This window comes from Herpailurus yagouaroundi, unplaced genomic scaffold (assembly GCF_014898765.1).
Source record: "Herpailurus yagouaroundi ecotype Mexico unplaced genomic scaffold, PumYag 194, whole genome shotgun sequence".
NCBI lineage: Eukaryota > Metazoa > Chordata > Mammalia > Carnivora > Felidae > Herpailurus > Herpailurus yagouaroundi.
In genome coordinates this window covers 6,737,323-6,753,140 of record NW_024412425.1, presented here as the reverse complement: position 1 = coordinate 6,753,140, position 15,818 = coordinate 6,737,323, and the positions used below count along the sequence as shown (strand labels likewise).

The following is a 15,818-nucleotide window of genomic DNA, read 5'->3' as shown; positions in this document are numbered from 1 at the left end:
ATGATCTGTAAAGTTAATCTGACAGTTATAAGAAGACTATTATAAAGAGAACAATTCATCTTTTATTATACTGGTAGGTCTTTAATTTGCTGTGTCATCTGTGATACATGAATTAATGGTTAAATGACCACAAGATTTGTTCAGTCAGTGTATCCTGAGTACCTCCTGGCAGACTCCATACTCTAGTTGCAAAGGTCTAAAAAAAACGACTAGGACAGTTTTCTGACATTATGAAGCTTATTAAGGGATTCATTTATATTTATATTAGACGTTTACACACATTAAGACAGTATATAACCTCGTGAAAAGTAGGTGATATTTTCCACATATTTTCCCAGTATGTTGCATGATCTCATGTTTTAAATCCTTAAGTAATCTCATCTTAAATGTCTCTGAAGTAATTTAAGAATTAAGACTCAGCTGTTTTCATTTCTAGAAAAATCTGAAAACTGGAAGCTTCCTTAATAGGCTGGGGAAACTATTATTACATTTATTTGCAGTTTTATGCTTGACACTTTTTCTCAACAACATTATTAAGGTAGGTTAATAAAATGACATTTAATTTATGAATTAAAGTTACCTAAAGAATGACCAGTTCTCCTTTTAACAAGCTCAGTTTTCACTTTGTTTCTGAAACAGTTATTCTCTATCTCAGTCATTGATTTCTGCTCATTTTTTAAATATGTTCTAACCTGAACTCCCTTTTTGAGTTACTACACTTTTTAAAAGCTCAACTTTAAAGGCATTAAACAAGTGTCTCTCTAATTTTAAAAAATTCTACTTTTTAGAGAGCGTTTTCTTGCACTGTGGTACAAAGAAAAAGATGACATGGTTTTCACTGGGTTAAGTTGATAGATGAACAGGCAGGGCGCCTGGCTGTCTCAGCTGGTGAAGCGTGCAACTCTTGGTCTCGGGGTCATCAGTTCGAGCCCCACGGTAGGTATAGAAGATTACTTAAAACAAAAGAAAAGAAGAGAGAGAAACTAGCTTTACTGTTGGAACCGCAGTGATTTATTGAAACGATTTTGCCCCTCCTGGCAGGCTGGTTTCAGGGCAGGAGACATCCGCATGTACGTTGGCAGTCCCTCTTCCTGTCTGTTGACTCTCAGAGACTCTCACTCATCCGGCCACATTAAACAGTTCCACTCCAGGTCCTTTGTCGCTAGTTCTTAAACCCCACACAGTTCAGTACTTATCAGAAGCTTACTTGAGCTGAGCAATCAGCGTTTCCGAAAGATTGGCTGAAAGATACGCGGTTCACCCATTCCCCCACTCTAGACATTTAGTCATCCGTGCCTGAGTGAAGCCAGTAGAGCGCTGCATGCCTGGACCATTGATTCTTGACTTCCCAGAGAATACCATCTATTGAGTCATACTTGATGTCTTGCCAGCTACATACAATGAGAGGAATTAGAAAAAATTCGTCTTTGAGACTCCTGCTGTTTTTTCCGTACCCATGGGGAAAATTTCTCTTGAGTCTCAGTCTTAGGAGTGTTAGGATCTGTTTTGAGCAACTAGTTTGTTTTAATCTTATGACCTATGCTTTTATCTCCCTCTGCATTTGCTAGTAGAATGTGTAAGCCCAGATTTGCAGCTCATCTCTAGCAAACGTATTTTATGTACTAACCTCACTTCTGGATTCATCTTACTTTCTTTTCTATCTTCATTTTCCTTTTGATAGAATTTCTTGACCGATTTATGTTATATGGATTTTTGTAAAGCGTATGTTAAAAATAAAATGATGTGAATTAAAATCCTAATCACTAATGATATGCGCTGGCATTTGTTCACTCTGGGGGCCACCACTGAGCCTTCAGTTGTCATTGTGTGAATGAGTCTTCTATCAATTGTGTCTCCAGACAGAGACCCCAAAGCCAGAGAGGCCCTGTGGGCTCTATACCTGTTTGAGGTCTCAGATCATCAAATTATTGGTTTTCTGATTAAAAAAAAAATTGTACTCACCTGGCTTCAGCCATCTCCTTCCTGAGACCAAAGAAGCTCATCTTTTATCTATTTTACGTGTTGAACTTCTTTATAAGGTTGAAAAAAGTGATTCTGCTTATAAAAAGGGGGGGCGGGATGAAGGAGTGTAAAAGTCACTGTGTTAGAATTCCTCATTTCTGACAACTATTGAGAACATTTGCTATAAACACACACGCACACACGCACACACGCAGTCCTGTGAAACTGGACACCAGATGTATGTATTCATTGGGAAATTACCAGGAAATCATGCATAAGGCGCTAATAGTAATTTTCATTTTCTCCCTCCCTGATAGAAAATTCTTAATCTGAAGTCAGACGAACACATATTTAAATTTCTGAAGGCAAAATTTGGGTTTGGAGCAACAAGGTATGGCTGAATTTAAAATTTATGTTTGCTTTTTTATATTAAATCAGCAGGGACTTTCAAACTTCATAGTGCCTTGAACTATTAATTCCAGGCTCATTTTGAGGAAAAATGTGTGGTTTACTGATCTTGTTTTGAATTTAATATTTTGCCTTTTCATTTGTTCCCTAGAGATTTTGATGCAAATCTGTATCTGTGTGAAGAAGCATTTGGCCTCTTACCTTTTAATACATTTGGAAGGCTCTCAGATACTCTACTTTTTTACGCTTACATATTTGTTCTGTCCATCACAGTGATGGCAGCGTTAGCAGTCGCCTTCCATAATCTCAGGTATGGCGTGTTTCTGAAGCCTATGCTGTGCTTTAACGAACTTGCTCTCTGTTGCCAAAAAAGTGCTCAGTTGAAAATCAATCTATCAGACACAGATGCGGTATTGTGCAGCTGAAAGGGGGGACGTAGCCAGTTTAGATTGGACTCCACTCAGTCATTAACGATGGACCAGCTAAGAGATAGCAAAAAGCAGGCAACACCGAATAGGCTGTCCCCTTTGAGCCCTTCCCGTATGCCCCTTTCTATAGACACAGGATACTCAGAGGACTTACTCTACAGGGTTTGTGGGAAGTTAAAATGACATACAGTGCTTAGAATGGTGCCTCACGCCTGGAACATTCTGTACATTTTATATGTCATTAGCTCGTTTTACTATTAGTGACTCATAGTCTCTCTTTGGTTCTCATTGTTAGTTTTCCTGTTGTTTTTCTGCCTTTCTTTGTCTAGCTGCCTTTTTTATTTCTCATGAAGCATCAAGAGTTAACTGTTGTTTTGTTGCATGTTGTTAAAGGGCTTGTAAAGTTGGAGTCCACCAAAGTCTTCAGCAATAATTGGCTGTTTCTAAAAACTTAACATGTCTACTAATCTGCTAAAAGAAAGAGCCAGGGAGTATAAAGACTTTTTAAAAACGTGTGGAATACCTACCTACAAGGCTGATGGAGGGCTTCTGCATTTACTGTCCGTGTTAAATTGAAAGAAAATTAAGTGTAAGAAATTGAAGCTGCTGTCATTTGTGAAAACTTAATGAAGCTCAGAAGGAAGCCCTTTTTCTCCATAGTTATCTTGCCAATTAAGGTGCTGGTGGGCTGTGATTCGCAGCCACCGGAGAGCTGTGCTGGAGAAGGGCATTAAAATGAGTCCAGATCAGTTGAGATGTTTTATGATTATTAAGAGAGTGAAGCAACATTGAACCATGAAAATACTTCATTGACTATAAACTATTTTAGTATCTTTCAGAAGTGTTCTTAGCCTGATCTCTAGCCCAAGATAAAATCCAGCCCTGTGAAAATAGATGGAAATTATTCTAGACAGTGTAATTTAATATTATTCCAGACACGCCAAGTGTCGGCAGGACTCTAGACTGCATGCAAAGCAGGAAGTTGAGTTGGCCTGCAGTATTTTGTGAAAATGTCTGCCATGCTCAGTGTGAATCTGGGAGCCGTCTCTGCAGGCTGACTTAGTGTATGATTGTGGGTGAGGTTTTAGAACATCCTCATCTACCACGTAGGGGTATTAGAACCTTATTAGAGGAAAAGTACTACATTAATTAAAGTAATTTAAGAATAATGGTATCTTAAGATGAACTTCTAAGTAATTTGAAGGATATTTTATCAATGCCAAGTATTTAAAATATTTCCACCGTCTTAATACTAGGAAGGATGATACTGTTCTGTTCACGCAACACATCTGTGTTGGTGTAAAGGCTACGACTGAAAAGGAATTAACTCATGGGCTCTGTATTCATGGGATTAATATGAGCTCTCCAGCTTAGCCAGGGAGATGGGGAGAGGTGTTGCAGAATTCTCTCAGGTATCAGGGGGAAATGAGAACATATGTTCTTGTCTGGAGCAACCTTTTAGTAGCAACATAGAAGCCAGGGTTTGGGTTGTAATGTATGACACCTAAGTAAAGATTACTACCAGTGGTGAAAATTACCTTCGAATACCAGTTTAATTTTCATATGTATCTAGGGTGGTTGAAAGGATTTCTAGGGAAGAATAGTTTTCTAGTTACATGGAAGCCTCCTACGTATCCAGGTGTGTTGGATTTTATGAAGGCTAAGTGGGGCCTTTACAAGGCATTGCTTTTATCTGAAACTGATGGCACTTCCTGTTGTTTCCTTATGCCCTTGACAACACACTGGACGACATCCGAACCCACTCGTCCATCTCAGCATCTCTAAAGTGGGGACCACCAGAGATGACAGTATGTGCCTCCCCGGTATGATCCAGTTAGAGTACAGGAGGTCCCCCATGGAGTATTCTTGCCAAAATAAATGAACCTGACTCTAATAATTAACCTCTAGATCTAATTATAAGTTTATAAGCAGGGTGGGCATAGAGAAACGTATTAAACACCACCACAAGGAGAAAATCAGCCAAATCCAGAAGGTGGAAGTAGTTACAGGACAAGTGACGTTTCTTTCAGCCAATAAACAGCTTCAAAGCAGAGGATACTTGTTTTGACTGAGAGATAACTTAAAGAGACGTTGATGAAATGCAGTGTGAAAGCTTCGGGTCCTAATTCAAAGAAACCACCTGAAAAAAGCAATGGCGGCACATGAGAAATAGAATACAAAGTGGGTGTTACGTGATAAGGAATTATTGTTAATATTATGGGTGTAATTACTTTAACATAGCCATATTTGATTTAAAAAAATCACATCAGACATCTGTAATGAGGCATTGATAGGTTAAAATGTGATCATTTGTTCATAAAGGAACTGAATTCCAAGTTTATGGACACATTTTTATTTTTTCTTATTTATGAAAACTTGCAAAATACTAGCAACTCATGAAATATCTTTAAAGATATCTTTATCTTTTTGACTCCAGAAGACTATTATTTCTATTTTCTTATAAAGTGTTGAAGTACTCTAAATTTTTACTTACAATGAAATTTGTTAAATTTTAGTTAGTGATGCATTTTAGCACTTTTAGCTTCACAAATTCAAAATTGATCAATGCTGACTCATTTTGTCTTAGAACAATAATACATTTCTAAATATATGAAGGGATGAGTTTCTAAATACATTTGTATATATATGAAGGCGTAAATCTTTTAAAAAGATTCACCTAACTTACAGTTATGTATCCAGTTTCAGTTTTGTATGTGTGCTGTTTTATTCAGTGATTCTGCAAATCAACAATCCATGGGTCAAATGGGAAAGTGCACGATCATCCTGAAACCAGAAACTGCCTACAACTTAATACATACCATTCTGTTTGGATTCTTAGCATTGAGTACGATGAGGTATTTTGTCTTATCTGTTTGCTTGATTAATGTTTTTATCTGACCATTCTTTACCTGACATATTTTAGCAATGTAACTTGGAAACTGACGGGCATCTTCATTGATAATTATGGTTGCCATAAAATTTTTCTTGTTTGCTACCTTTTCCAGTACAAAATATTATTAATAACCACTTTTTTCCTAATTACCCAGATTTGTCTATTTTTACCTATATGATGGTTCTCAAAAGGCAGTGAAAGTCGTAACTGATCCTTTGGCAGACGGTTCCTGCACAGCCTCAGTTAGATTTTCCTGTCCCAGACGGTACAACTGTCTCACACCGCGGGTCTCTCCACGGCTGGCTGGCACTTGCTGACCTTTGCCTGTTTCTTTTCCTACAGAATGAAGTACCTCTGGACGTCACACATGTGTGTGTTTGCATCGTTTGGCTTATGCAGCCCTGAAATATGGGAGTTACTCCTGAAGTTGATCCATCTTTATAACCCAAAGAGGGTCAGTGCTATTATCCCTTTTAGTTTGATGACTTGCAGGATTTCTTTCCTACCAATGATTGTTGTTTTCGGTAGTTGCCCCTACATCGGTCCAATGAAACAGATACTAAAATTTGAGGCAGAAAATAGATCACTGGCACCTTATGGTTTTCTCCCGTCTAAGTACTAACCAGGCCCAACCCTGCTTAGCTTCCAAGATCAGACGAGATCGGGCGCATTCAGGCTGGCGTGGCCGTAGACCTTAGGATTTTCTCTAAGGAGTTATTTCTAAAATAATTTTATTCTTAATTTTATTTTTTAAATTATTTTTTTCCCAAACCATTGGCTAGATTTGCTTATTATACTGAATTTGGAAATACTGTAAAGCACACAAGGAAAAATTACAAATCCTCAAGAACTCCATTATCCAGTTATCACTATTATTATAATAAATTATCCTTAAAACAAATATTAATAACGGGGGATAGGAAAACAAAAATATGAGTAAGCATATGGTTATGGTTAATAGCCTATAACTGCAGTTTTGAATTGTTCTCCCGTGTGAACTCACAAGGTGGCAATAGAGTAGAAGCTACAAGTATCTCATGAGTGATTGGGACCCTTACGTTGACCCAGTTGTCTGGCATATTGGAGACTCATGCTCCGTGAAATCACATTTTTGTTGCTTTAAAAAGAATGGGTCCTATGTTTACAAAACAAAACTGTAAGGCCAAAGTGTTCAAAATACCTGTGATCTAAATAATGTCTTTCTTATATAGATATGTATAATGCGATATTCAGTACCGATATTAATACTGCTGTATCTGTGCTATAAGGTAAGACTGATTTTCCTCATTGTTGCCATTGATCAGTTTAGCAGAATAATTGCTTTGACTCTGTACTCTGTATGTTACTGGCAAATAGAATGGTTTGTGGAGGTTACAGACCTCTCCTTGGCTTCTTATGAAGCCACCTGGCATTGATAGGAAAACCCATCTATTTCCCAAATAGTATTTAACAAGTAAAAACATTGTAGCAAAAACGACTACAGGTTAATTTTTCTGATTAACTTTGGTTTTGACTTACTATTCCGCTGATGCAAATTCCGAAAGATGTTTTCAGACCTATGTTGAGGTAAATTAAGAAGAAAAATAATTCCCTGTTACCTGCTTTAGAGAGAGTAAGAGATCCTAAAATGCATCTTACTTTAACCTACATATTTTATTAGATGCTTAAAATCACTTTGTAAGAGGCTGGGCATATGTAAGTAAGTACAGTCCCAGGCTAGCCTCGTTATCTGTCCTTCAGTTTCAATAGGAAATAAGGAAATTCCTCATATTCTCAGTTGACTAACTCCTGAAATAGCTTTAACTGTGCTTCAGTTCTGAGAATCCTTCGTAAGAGACAGGGAGTCGCCAGTCAGACGGACGATTTGGTGACTCTTGACACATCTTTGAGATTTAGAGGCTTGAATCAGTACCCGGGCAGGGAGCCCAGACTACGCCATCCAACTGAGCTTTTACCCTCTCTTTTTAAACAATCTTACACATATTCTTAAGTTTAGAATTTTTCCTTCAAATTTGGTTTTATGTCAGAACGAAGAGTAGATCTCATCCTCTACTGTGTATCGCCCCTCATTTGGGAGGGAGTCTCAAGGGAGGAGGGGGCTCAGCCACGGGGAGGATTAGCGATTGCAGCTCAGCTTTGGGTTTGGCTTATCCTTTCATGTAAGATTTTACTCAAAGCCAGAGGTTTTAGGCTAAAAATAATATGTGATAATCACACTCTTGGATGATTCTGCTGTAAATATTTTAAAAAATCATGCTCTATCATGTTCCTATCCATCAAGACATTTATTGTCATAGGCAGAGCACTGTGCTAACTCAGATATTAGAAAACCTAGAAATAGGTTATTTCTACCACCCTGCCCCTGGGAATTTTCTTGCTCTGATGTAAATAAATGAAACTTCTTTAAAACATCTGGAAAGCAAAAACGGAAGATTAAGTAGAATTTACGTTTAATAAGGAATGAGGTAACTTCCCCTCTGCACGTTGGTTCTGGGTGATAAACCCCCTCCTCCCAGAGAAGACAGAGCTCACCACGTTTCTGGTCTCACGCTAAAGATGTATGCACACGGTAGCAGCCTTTTTTCCACAGCCTCTCTGTGTGTAGGCTGAGTTCTTCCATGTCTCAGCTGTGTATTTGGAATTGTGTTCATTTTTTACAGCTATTTGAGGACTTCAGTCTCTTGTTCTTGGCAAAACTGAGGAAGGGCATTCTAGAAGAAATAAACTACGCTATATGGCATTGGGTCTCAAAGTGTGGTCCCCAGACAAGCAACATCAGCATCACCTGGGAACTTGTTAGAAATACAGATGTTTGGGTCCCACTCCAGACCAGACCTACCGAATCAGAACCTCTGGAGTGGAGTCCAGAAATGTGTTTCCCCGGCCCTCCAGGTGGCACTTACGCACAGAACAGGGCTTCCCTGCACTATTGACATTTTGGCTAGGTAATTCCTTGTCATAGGGGGCTGTCCTGTGTGTTGTAGGATGTTTAGCAACATCCCTAATTTCGACCCCCTAGATGCCAATAGCACTTCTCTCCTGTTGGGACAATCAAAAACCTCCAGACATTGCAAAACATCCCTCTGGGGGTGGGGCAAAATCCCTCTCCCCACCTCTCTTGAAAACCATTACTATAGAAAAACCAGTGAGAGCACCAAAAAAGCCATCATTTCCAGGAAGTCTATGTTGATATTCTTTGAGTGAGAGAGTTAGTAACTCGGAAGAATCCTTCCGAAGACTTGCCTAGAATCAGCGTAGCCCTTCTCAGTATCCGACTTCAGGAGAAATCTTCATGCGTCCAGCTTCCACGGTACAAAACCGTTGAGATATTCCAACCTCTCCACATTTAAAATCACAAAGAAAATAAAGGTGTTATGTATATTAAGAATTACCCCGAAACTGAATCTGTTTTCCAACTATTGAACAGATTTACTGATAAGTAAAATGAACTCCTCTACTTCAAAGCCTCATTTGAGTTTCACAGAACAATTGTAATGAGGATTTCAGATTTTCTTGTCCATAGTAGCAATTTTGCTATATGTCTCTTTAGGACAATCCTATTTAAAAGGGAAAAGCATGCACTTCACTCTAAAATCAGGAGTTATTATTACGCTCACATTGATTAATTTATTTGCATCGCTGCATTCTCACAGTATTGCTAGTCATTTAGAAACCGCATTTAGTTAATTCGACACTTTCACACTGTTTAAGAAGTCTGCCACAAGACAGTGTTACTAGATTTTAACATTTTCAGAATTAACAACAGCAACTTTCAAGCTAGAAAAATATCTACTATCCATTGAATTGATAGATTTTAAAATGTTTTATACCCACATAATTTGGACCTATCATTAAAAAGTTGGTATTCTATTGATTATCCAAATTAATAGGGATAATTGAAATATTACAAAGGTATCATTGAATCACTATGATTACATCTCTTCTAAAACTTTGAGACAGTAGTGCTGTCTTGGTTTTCCATCACCAACAGTTTTCCAGATTCACCCACCCAGAACACTAGATGAGAATGAGCAGTAAAAATGGCCAAAGATGAGATGGTAAGAAAGTGACAGGGCTGAAAACACAGCCTCCAAGCAGTCAGGTTTCACTCGGGTTCTAGTTAGTGGTTCCTAAATAAAATTCCTGTATTTTCAAAATTAATGAAGCACGGGCACTTTGTCATTGGCCTTCTTCCAACATGGGAGTTCTGCTGTTCACCTCAGGACGTATGTAGATTATCGAGGCTTCTTAGCCGATTATCATTCGATACAGCAGTGAACATTTAATTAATTGTTGGATTAAATAGGGAATTGTGGTAGAAAAGCAGTAAGCTCAGAGTGTGATGTTCGCACTCTGCTTCCCCTTCACCACCTTGAGTTGAGTAGGAGGCACCAGTGGCATAAAATGTTCCTGATTTCTTGGAGAGTCCTACTTTCAAATATTCTTCTCTCCCATTGTACCTGTAATTATATTAAAATATGCCAGGCTATCCTGGATTTGGATTTGGAGTCAGGTTTCAGGCCATAGCTCTGCCAGTCCGTGGGCTGGTCAAGTCAGGCTACCTCTCCAGCCAGCGTCTCCACACCAACAAAATGAACCGTGAACAGCAGTAGGGATGGTGCCCTCTTGCGTCCACTTCCTCCCTAGGTAACTGTGGGGATGAGAGGAGATTCTGTCCCAGAGCGTTTCTGCAGCTCTAACGTCTTGTAAGGGCACATTCCGCATCGAAGGGTAGATTGCATGATGGAAGATCTGTTTTTCTAACATACCGGGAACCTTCTCGCGGTTGCCATTTCCTGTCCTATCGAAATGAATGTTTCACTAGATACTAACACCACATACAACAGGTTTTTTATTAGAGTAAAGTAAAAGCTCATTGTAAAAAGTTGCCAACCTCTCTAGCCCTGATTAGCTTTGGCTCAGAATAACTCAGGGAACCTTTTACGGACTTTGGCTGGCTTCTGCTAGGAGGGTCCACTGCCGCGGTGAAGTCGTTCAGATGCTGCGGTTGCGTGTTTATTTAGTTCACAGGCTATATGCCGTTTGTCCCCTTTCGTTTTAATCTTAGTGACAGTTGTGGGTGTGGGGGTGGATTTTGTTTTTGTTTTGTTTTGTTTTTAATTTCAGTTCTGGCCAGGAATGATGGATGAACTCTCCGAGTTGAGAGAATTCTATGATCCAGATACAGTGGAGCTGATGAACTGGATTAAGTAAGAGGATTTTTTTTAACCTTTAAAATTTAAAGTGCCTTTTAAGTGTCACCATAGACCTCATTTGGTGTTTTCTTTTTTTCTGAAATCTAACTGAAGATACATTCATTTCCAAGTTTTTCTTTAAAGCTCTATATTTGGAAACAATTTCTCCCCATTCAAGAAATATTCTCTCTAACCACAAACTCCGGAAGAAGGGAAAATACCTGTAAGGAGAGGAAGTCAGAGCTGGAGGATGCTCCCCAGGCCACTGGCAGCAGTGGAAAGGAAGCTTCGTAGTCTAGGCCAATTTTACCTTTAGCGTGTCTTCCATTTTGGTACCATTCAGATTTTCTGTTACTGCTGACACATGAAAGTATTCTTTCCTTGTTAATCATTGAAAAGTTATACCGTAAACGACGGAGTCCTACTAGCTGCGTGCACATTTGATTTCAACGAAGCACACTGCCCGAGCCCAGGCCTAAAGAAAACTAAAAATCCAGACTCTTTCTGTCTTGAACATCGTCCCGTTTAGCATCCTCTCGGTGCCTACCGTTGCCTGCGTTCTGTTGCTTTGCCTCAGCACTCAGTGTCAGCGTGAAAGTCATGTGTTCGAAAGCTTTGTTAATGGAACCTGCCTCCCACCGGAAATAAACTTTGTTACCCAGAGCAGCATTCCTGTGCCCTGTAGTACTGCATTTCCCTACTTTGTAACCAAAAAGCAGCAGTGTGATTATTCACATGTAAATAGACGTCGCAAATCTTGTGTGACATATTCTGAAGGCATCGGTGGTATCGTCTCCATCACTTAGGGTTTTAGTAGCCATATTGGCACTTGCTCATGACTAATGTTTACTAACCAGTACGGTTTAGCACTGCTTGTGTATTAAGAGATGGTAAACGTTTGATAGCTTCGGTCTCTTGAGTGCAATACATGGATTTTATAGAGATTTATGTCTAAAATATATATGTGGCTTTGGTCCCAATGTCGGACTGGCTTTGACTAGATGCAGTGAGTATAATTTTTCATGTACTTCCAGTGCTGAGATTACTAAGCAGTGCTTTGTCTTTATTTATTTATTTAACTTTAAATCATGGCAGACGATTATAGAGTAAATAATTCCTTCCGTATTTATTGTGTATGGGAAAAGAGGGTTATTCGTGTAAAGAAAAGCTAATTACTTTTGCATTAACTATAGTCACCCGGAAATTTATGGCACGTACCTGTGAAGGTGAGGCTGGTGGTGTTCTGGTTTCAAAGTCACACTATTGATCGGAAGAGCGCAGGGCGCCCCCTCCTGGTAGAGCCCTGAAGCTGGCGGGCCTGCCTTGGTCATTCCTGTGAGCAGCCCACCTCCGCTCCCCGGTCCCTGGGGAATGAATGGAGCCTCAGTAAGAACGTGTCCTGGCGGAGGCCAGGCGGTCCATGGCAGTGTCAGGCTACTGCGCTTACTACAGTGCCTGTGTCTCCGTGCTTGTCCTCAGGCAAGATTACTTACAGTGACATTCCTGGTTCTGAGAGATGGCAGATGAGAGGTTATATTCCGAGTGCAAAGAAGACAGTCTGTTAGTCTGTTACTTCTCTCCTTTGCGAAAGCGATCTTTGTTCCTTACTTTATCATCCTCTTACTAACATGGTCCTCTCCCTGTATGGAAACACGTTCTTTCTACTTTTTAAAAAATCCTCAGCAACTGGAAAGCTTTGTATTGTTCCAAAATATTGGCCCCATTGTGATCTAATCTTGCTCGTTTTCCCTTAAAATTCTTCAAATCTTAATTATTGTTTTTGTAAAAATAGCTGCTGGGCATGTTTGTGAAATAAGCTTAAGTGATGATGAATATATGCCAAAATTGGGTCTAGTTAGACGCAAAATGTATTTGTTTAAATCAACATTGAAATCAGCTCTGGTCTGTAGCCTTCGGTTCCAAACACAAGGGAAAACACACTTCATATTCTTTGAACTCGCCTTGATTTCTTCTGTTTCTGAAACGTAACATATGACCTTCCGCTTCCATTTTACTACTCTGATGAGTCACCTGTGCCCGGGATACTAGCAGGTCTGAGCTGTGCTGGAAGCAGGCTGTGGCCGAAGGATGGCATGGACTGTACCTGGGAGTCGGTCTGAAGTTGTCTGAGGGCAGCCGGCAGAGCTCTGGCGGGGACTCGGCCCCCTTCTTCCCACGTCGTCTGCTGCTGTTCTCGGACAGCCGGCACAGTGGTGCCATGTCTGTCTTTCGTCAGGGAGGTCATGGCAGCGTGTACGGGGCGGGATGTAGCTTCCGTCACAGGACGGCTGCGGGACGAGTCAGGATGAGAAGCCGTGACCTACAGGAACCCTCGGGGACACCTCAAGTGACCCTCTGTGATGGCACAGGGCCCCTCCTCTGTGACGTGTTGAGAAGAAGCCTACCCAGCACGTCCCGGTCTCTGTTCTGTATACTTGATGCTGGGGCAAACCACACGCCTGCCTTACGCATCACCGTTGTGCTCTGGGACACTGGGCCTCTGTTTGGAGATCAGGGCTGGCCGAGTATTCACTTGGGCTTCTCGGGCTTGGAGGATGAATCGAAGGATTCCATCACCTCAGCAGGAGTTAGTTATTTCCTCCTCTTCTGGAGGGCTCGGTTATGACCCTTTATTGGCCAACCAGACAGCCTCTGGGGAAGATAAAGGGCATGGCTTTAGGACACCACATATTAATAGGAGAGGGGCCGTTCTGAAGGGATTCGGTTTCTGAGAGACTGTTTAACACCTTAATGCGTAAAGTTATATCTGAACTTGTACTTACTGATAGGATTTAACAGATACTTATTGAGCACCAACGACACATAGGACATCACGTGGCCGCCCACTCTCACCACCTCTCCGCTAGAGTTGAGTCTCTTCTCAGCACTGCTGTCTTCACGCCTTTTTTCCATATTCTTACTGTTGACTCCAGTTTTAAGGTTTTTAGAGCCTTATCAGGTTTCAACTGAAAACTTTTTTAGTAATAGAAATGTCCTATCTTTAGTTCCTTCGAGATTTCAATGTAAGTAGAAAACTAATAGAACTTTGAGAGTCGATCCCTCGTTAATCAGCAAGGACATTGTGTTGAAATCAGCCCCAGAATCTTCCCTGGGAGAACCAGGAGGCCGCTTACCCCGATCCTTCCTCGGGGCTGGCCTGTGTGCTCCTCTGGCCGCCTGCCCTCCACACGGCGCTCACTGCCGCATGCTCGCTTCCCAGCAGATTGAGGGTCTCCCAAACGCAGAGATTAAAAACACGATCGATCGATTGATTGATTGATTGATTTTAGTTTCTGGCAGCTCTTTCAGCAAGACCCAGGTGGTACTTGCTGTGCTGTGTGTGTGACTAGGAAGCACTTTTACTTCCACGAGGCCAAACGCCACGGCAGTGGTGCTTCAGACCTCGTTCCTTTGTGACCCGTAAGTGTTTCATTCTTGTTCCTGAAATTCTTCTTTGACGTTGTGCAATGAAGACACTCCCGCAGATTTGAATATTCTGAGATGTGACATTTTAACCACGGGGCTTTAGAAGATTTTTCACTAACGGTAGTCCCTTTTCAGTGATGAAGCCTGCATGTGCAATATATTCTCAATGGGACTGAGAAAATGGACCACACTTCCTTAGCATTTTATCAAAGCAGAAAGAATTACTGTGTATCTTAAGTATGATGAAGGTTAAGTTGAGACCTTAAATGCCTATAAGCCTCTTTTATATTTAATGAATCATTTTGTGGTATTTGCATAATTCTATAAATTTTTGAGGGGTAGATAAAGCAAATGTTCGCACATTATATTATAATGCTCAGTTTACCCATTAGTTCAACAGTAATTAACTTGTTGAAGCTTAGAGCTTCAAAAGTAAATGAGATTATTTGTTCAAAATGCCATCAGGTCTTCCTGGAATGACATTTAAATTATGTAATGTAAATCCGTTTGACCTGTGAGTCCTTGTCATTATTTAGTGACATTTCTTGCAGAATAAATTGTTTGCAGGTTGGGCAGCCTGCTATAGAGCTTGGCAGAGGGCTATAAAAACAAATTATCCTTTCATTTTATACATCATTTGTTCAAACATTGGTAAAAATTGCTTTGTTTTTCTATAATAGAGAAGTGTCATTCAATGGTTAAAAGCACATTAGCTGTTTTAGACACAGACCACAGACTGTGTCAGCAGAAGTATCTGTGAAGGCACAATACTCAGCATTACACCTGTCATACTGCATATTTTAAGTTAAGGACAAAAAAATGCCTTTTCCCTTTGCCTGCTGAGTTCACCACAGAAAATATAAACCATAGCGAAGCTAGCTAGGTTTTTAAAGTTCAGAAAACGTGTGATTGTTTTTCCTTTTGTTTCACTTTGCTTGTTTGTTTTGCTTTGCATTGGCTTTATGGGTAAACTTGAATCTTTAAAATGTGAAATATCCCAGGTTTGCAATGGGGCTAGCTTATGAAACCAAGTCACTAGAAGAAAGCGAATAAACATCGTCTCTGCTATGCTCAGAAGTTCCTGGTTTTCAAGGAAGTATTACTTCTAGTTCATTTTATAGGCGTTGGGGTACTTGTATTTACTGCTTTAAAGTAAAACCAAGGGGGTGCCTGGGTGGCTCAGTCGGTTGAGCGTCCGACTTTGGTTCAGGTCGTGATCTTGCAGTTTGTGAGTTCGAGCCCCGCGTCGGGGTCTGTGCTGACGGCTCAGAGCCTAGAGCTTGCTTCAGATTCTGTCTCCCCTTCTCTTTGCCCCTCCCATGCTCATGCTCTGTCTCTCTCTGTTTCTCAATAATAAACAAATTTTTAAAGTTTTAAAAAAAATAAATAAAGTAAAACCAAGGAAAGACTGCTAACAGGCCACAGGATTGTTGTGCGAGCGGCTGAGACAGATTGCTTTACTTTTACACTTTCTGACTCTTTGCTAATGAGGCCAAACATTAAAAC

General features: G+C 40.3%; 1 protein-coding gene across 6 annotated transcripts in view; it reads left to right on the top strand.

Moving 5' to 3' along the window:
• DPY19L3 (dpy-19 like C-mannosyltransferase 3) overlaps nucleotides 1-15,818 on the top strand; it is a 78,097-nt gene that overhangs the window by 50,655 nt on the left and 11,624 nt on the right. For 5 of the 6 annotated variants that reach the window (XM_040446263.1, XM_040446261.1, XM_040446260.1 and 2 more), the window contains 7 exons: nucleotides 437-538; nucleotides 2,280-2,353; nucleotides 2,522-2,680; nucleotides 5,531-5,653; nucleotides 6,034-6,145; nucleotides 6,903-6,959; nucleotides 10,819-10,901. In XM_040446263.1, the coding sequence (XP_040302197.1) occupies nucleotides 437-538; nucleotides 2,280-2,353; nucleotides 2,522-2,680; nucleotides 5,531-5,653; nucleotides 6,034-6,145; nucleotides 6,903-6,959; nucleotides 10,819-10,901 (710 nt within the window). The remainder of the gene's footprint in view (nucleotides 1-436; nucleotides 539-2,279; nucleotides 2,354-2,521; nucleotides 2,681-5,530; nucleotides 5,654-6,033; nucleotides 6,146-6,902; nucleotides 6,960-10,818; nucleotides 10,902-15,818) is intronic. The other variant, XM_040446262.1, reaches the window with a different exon arrangement.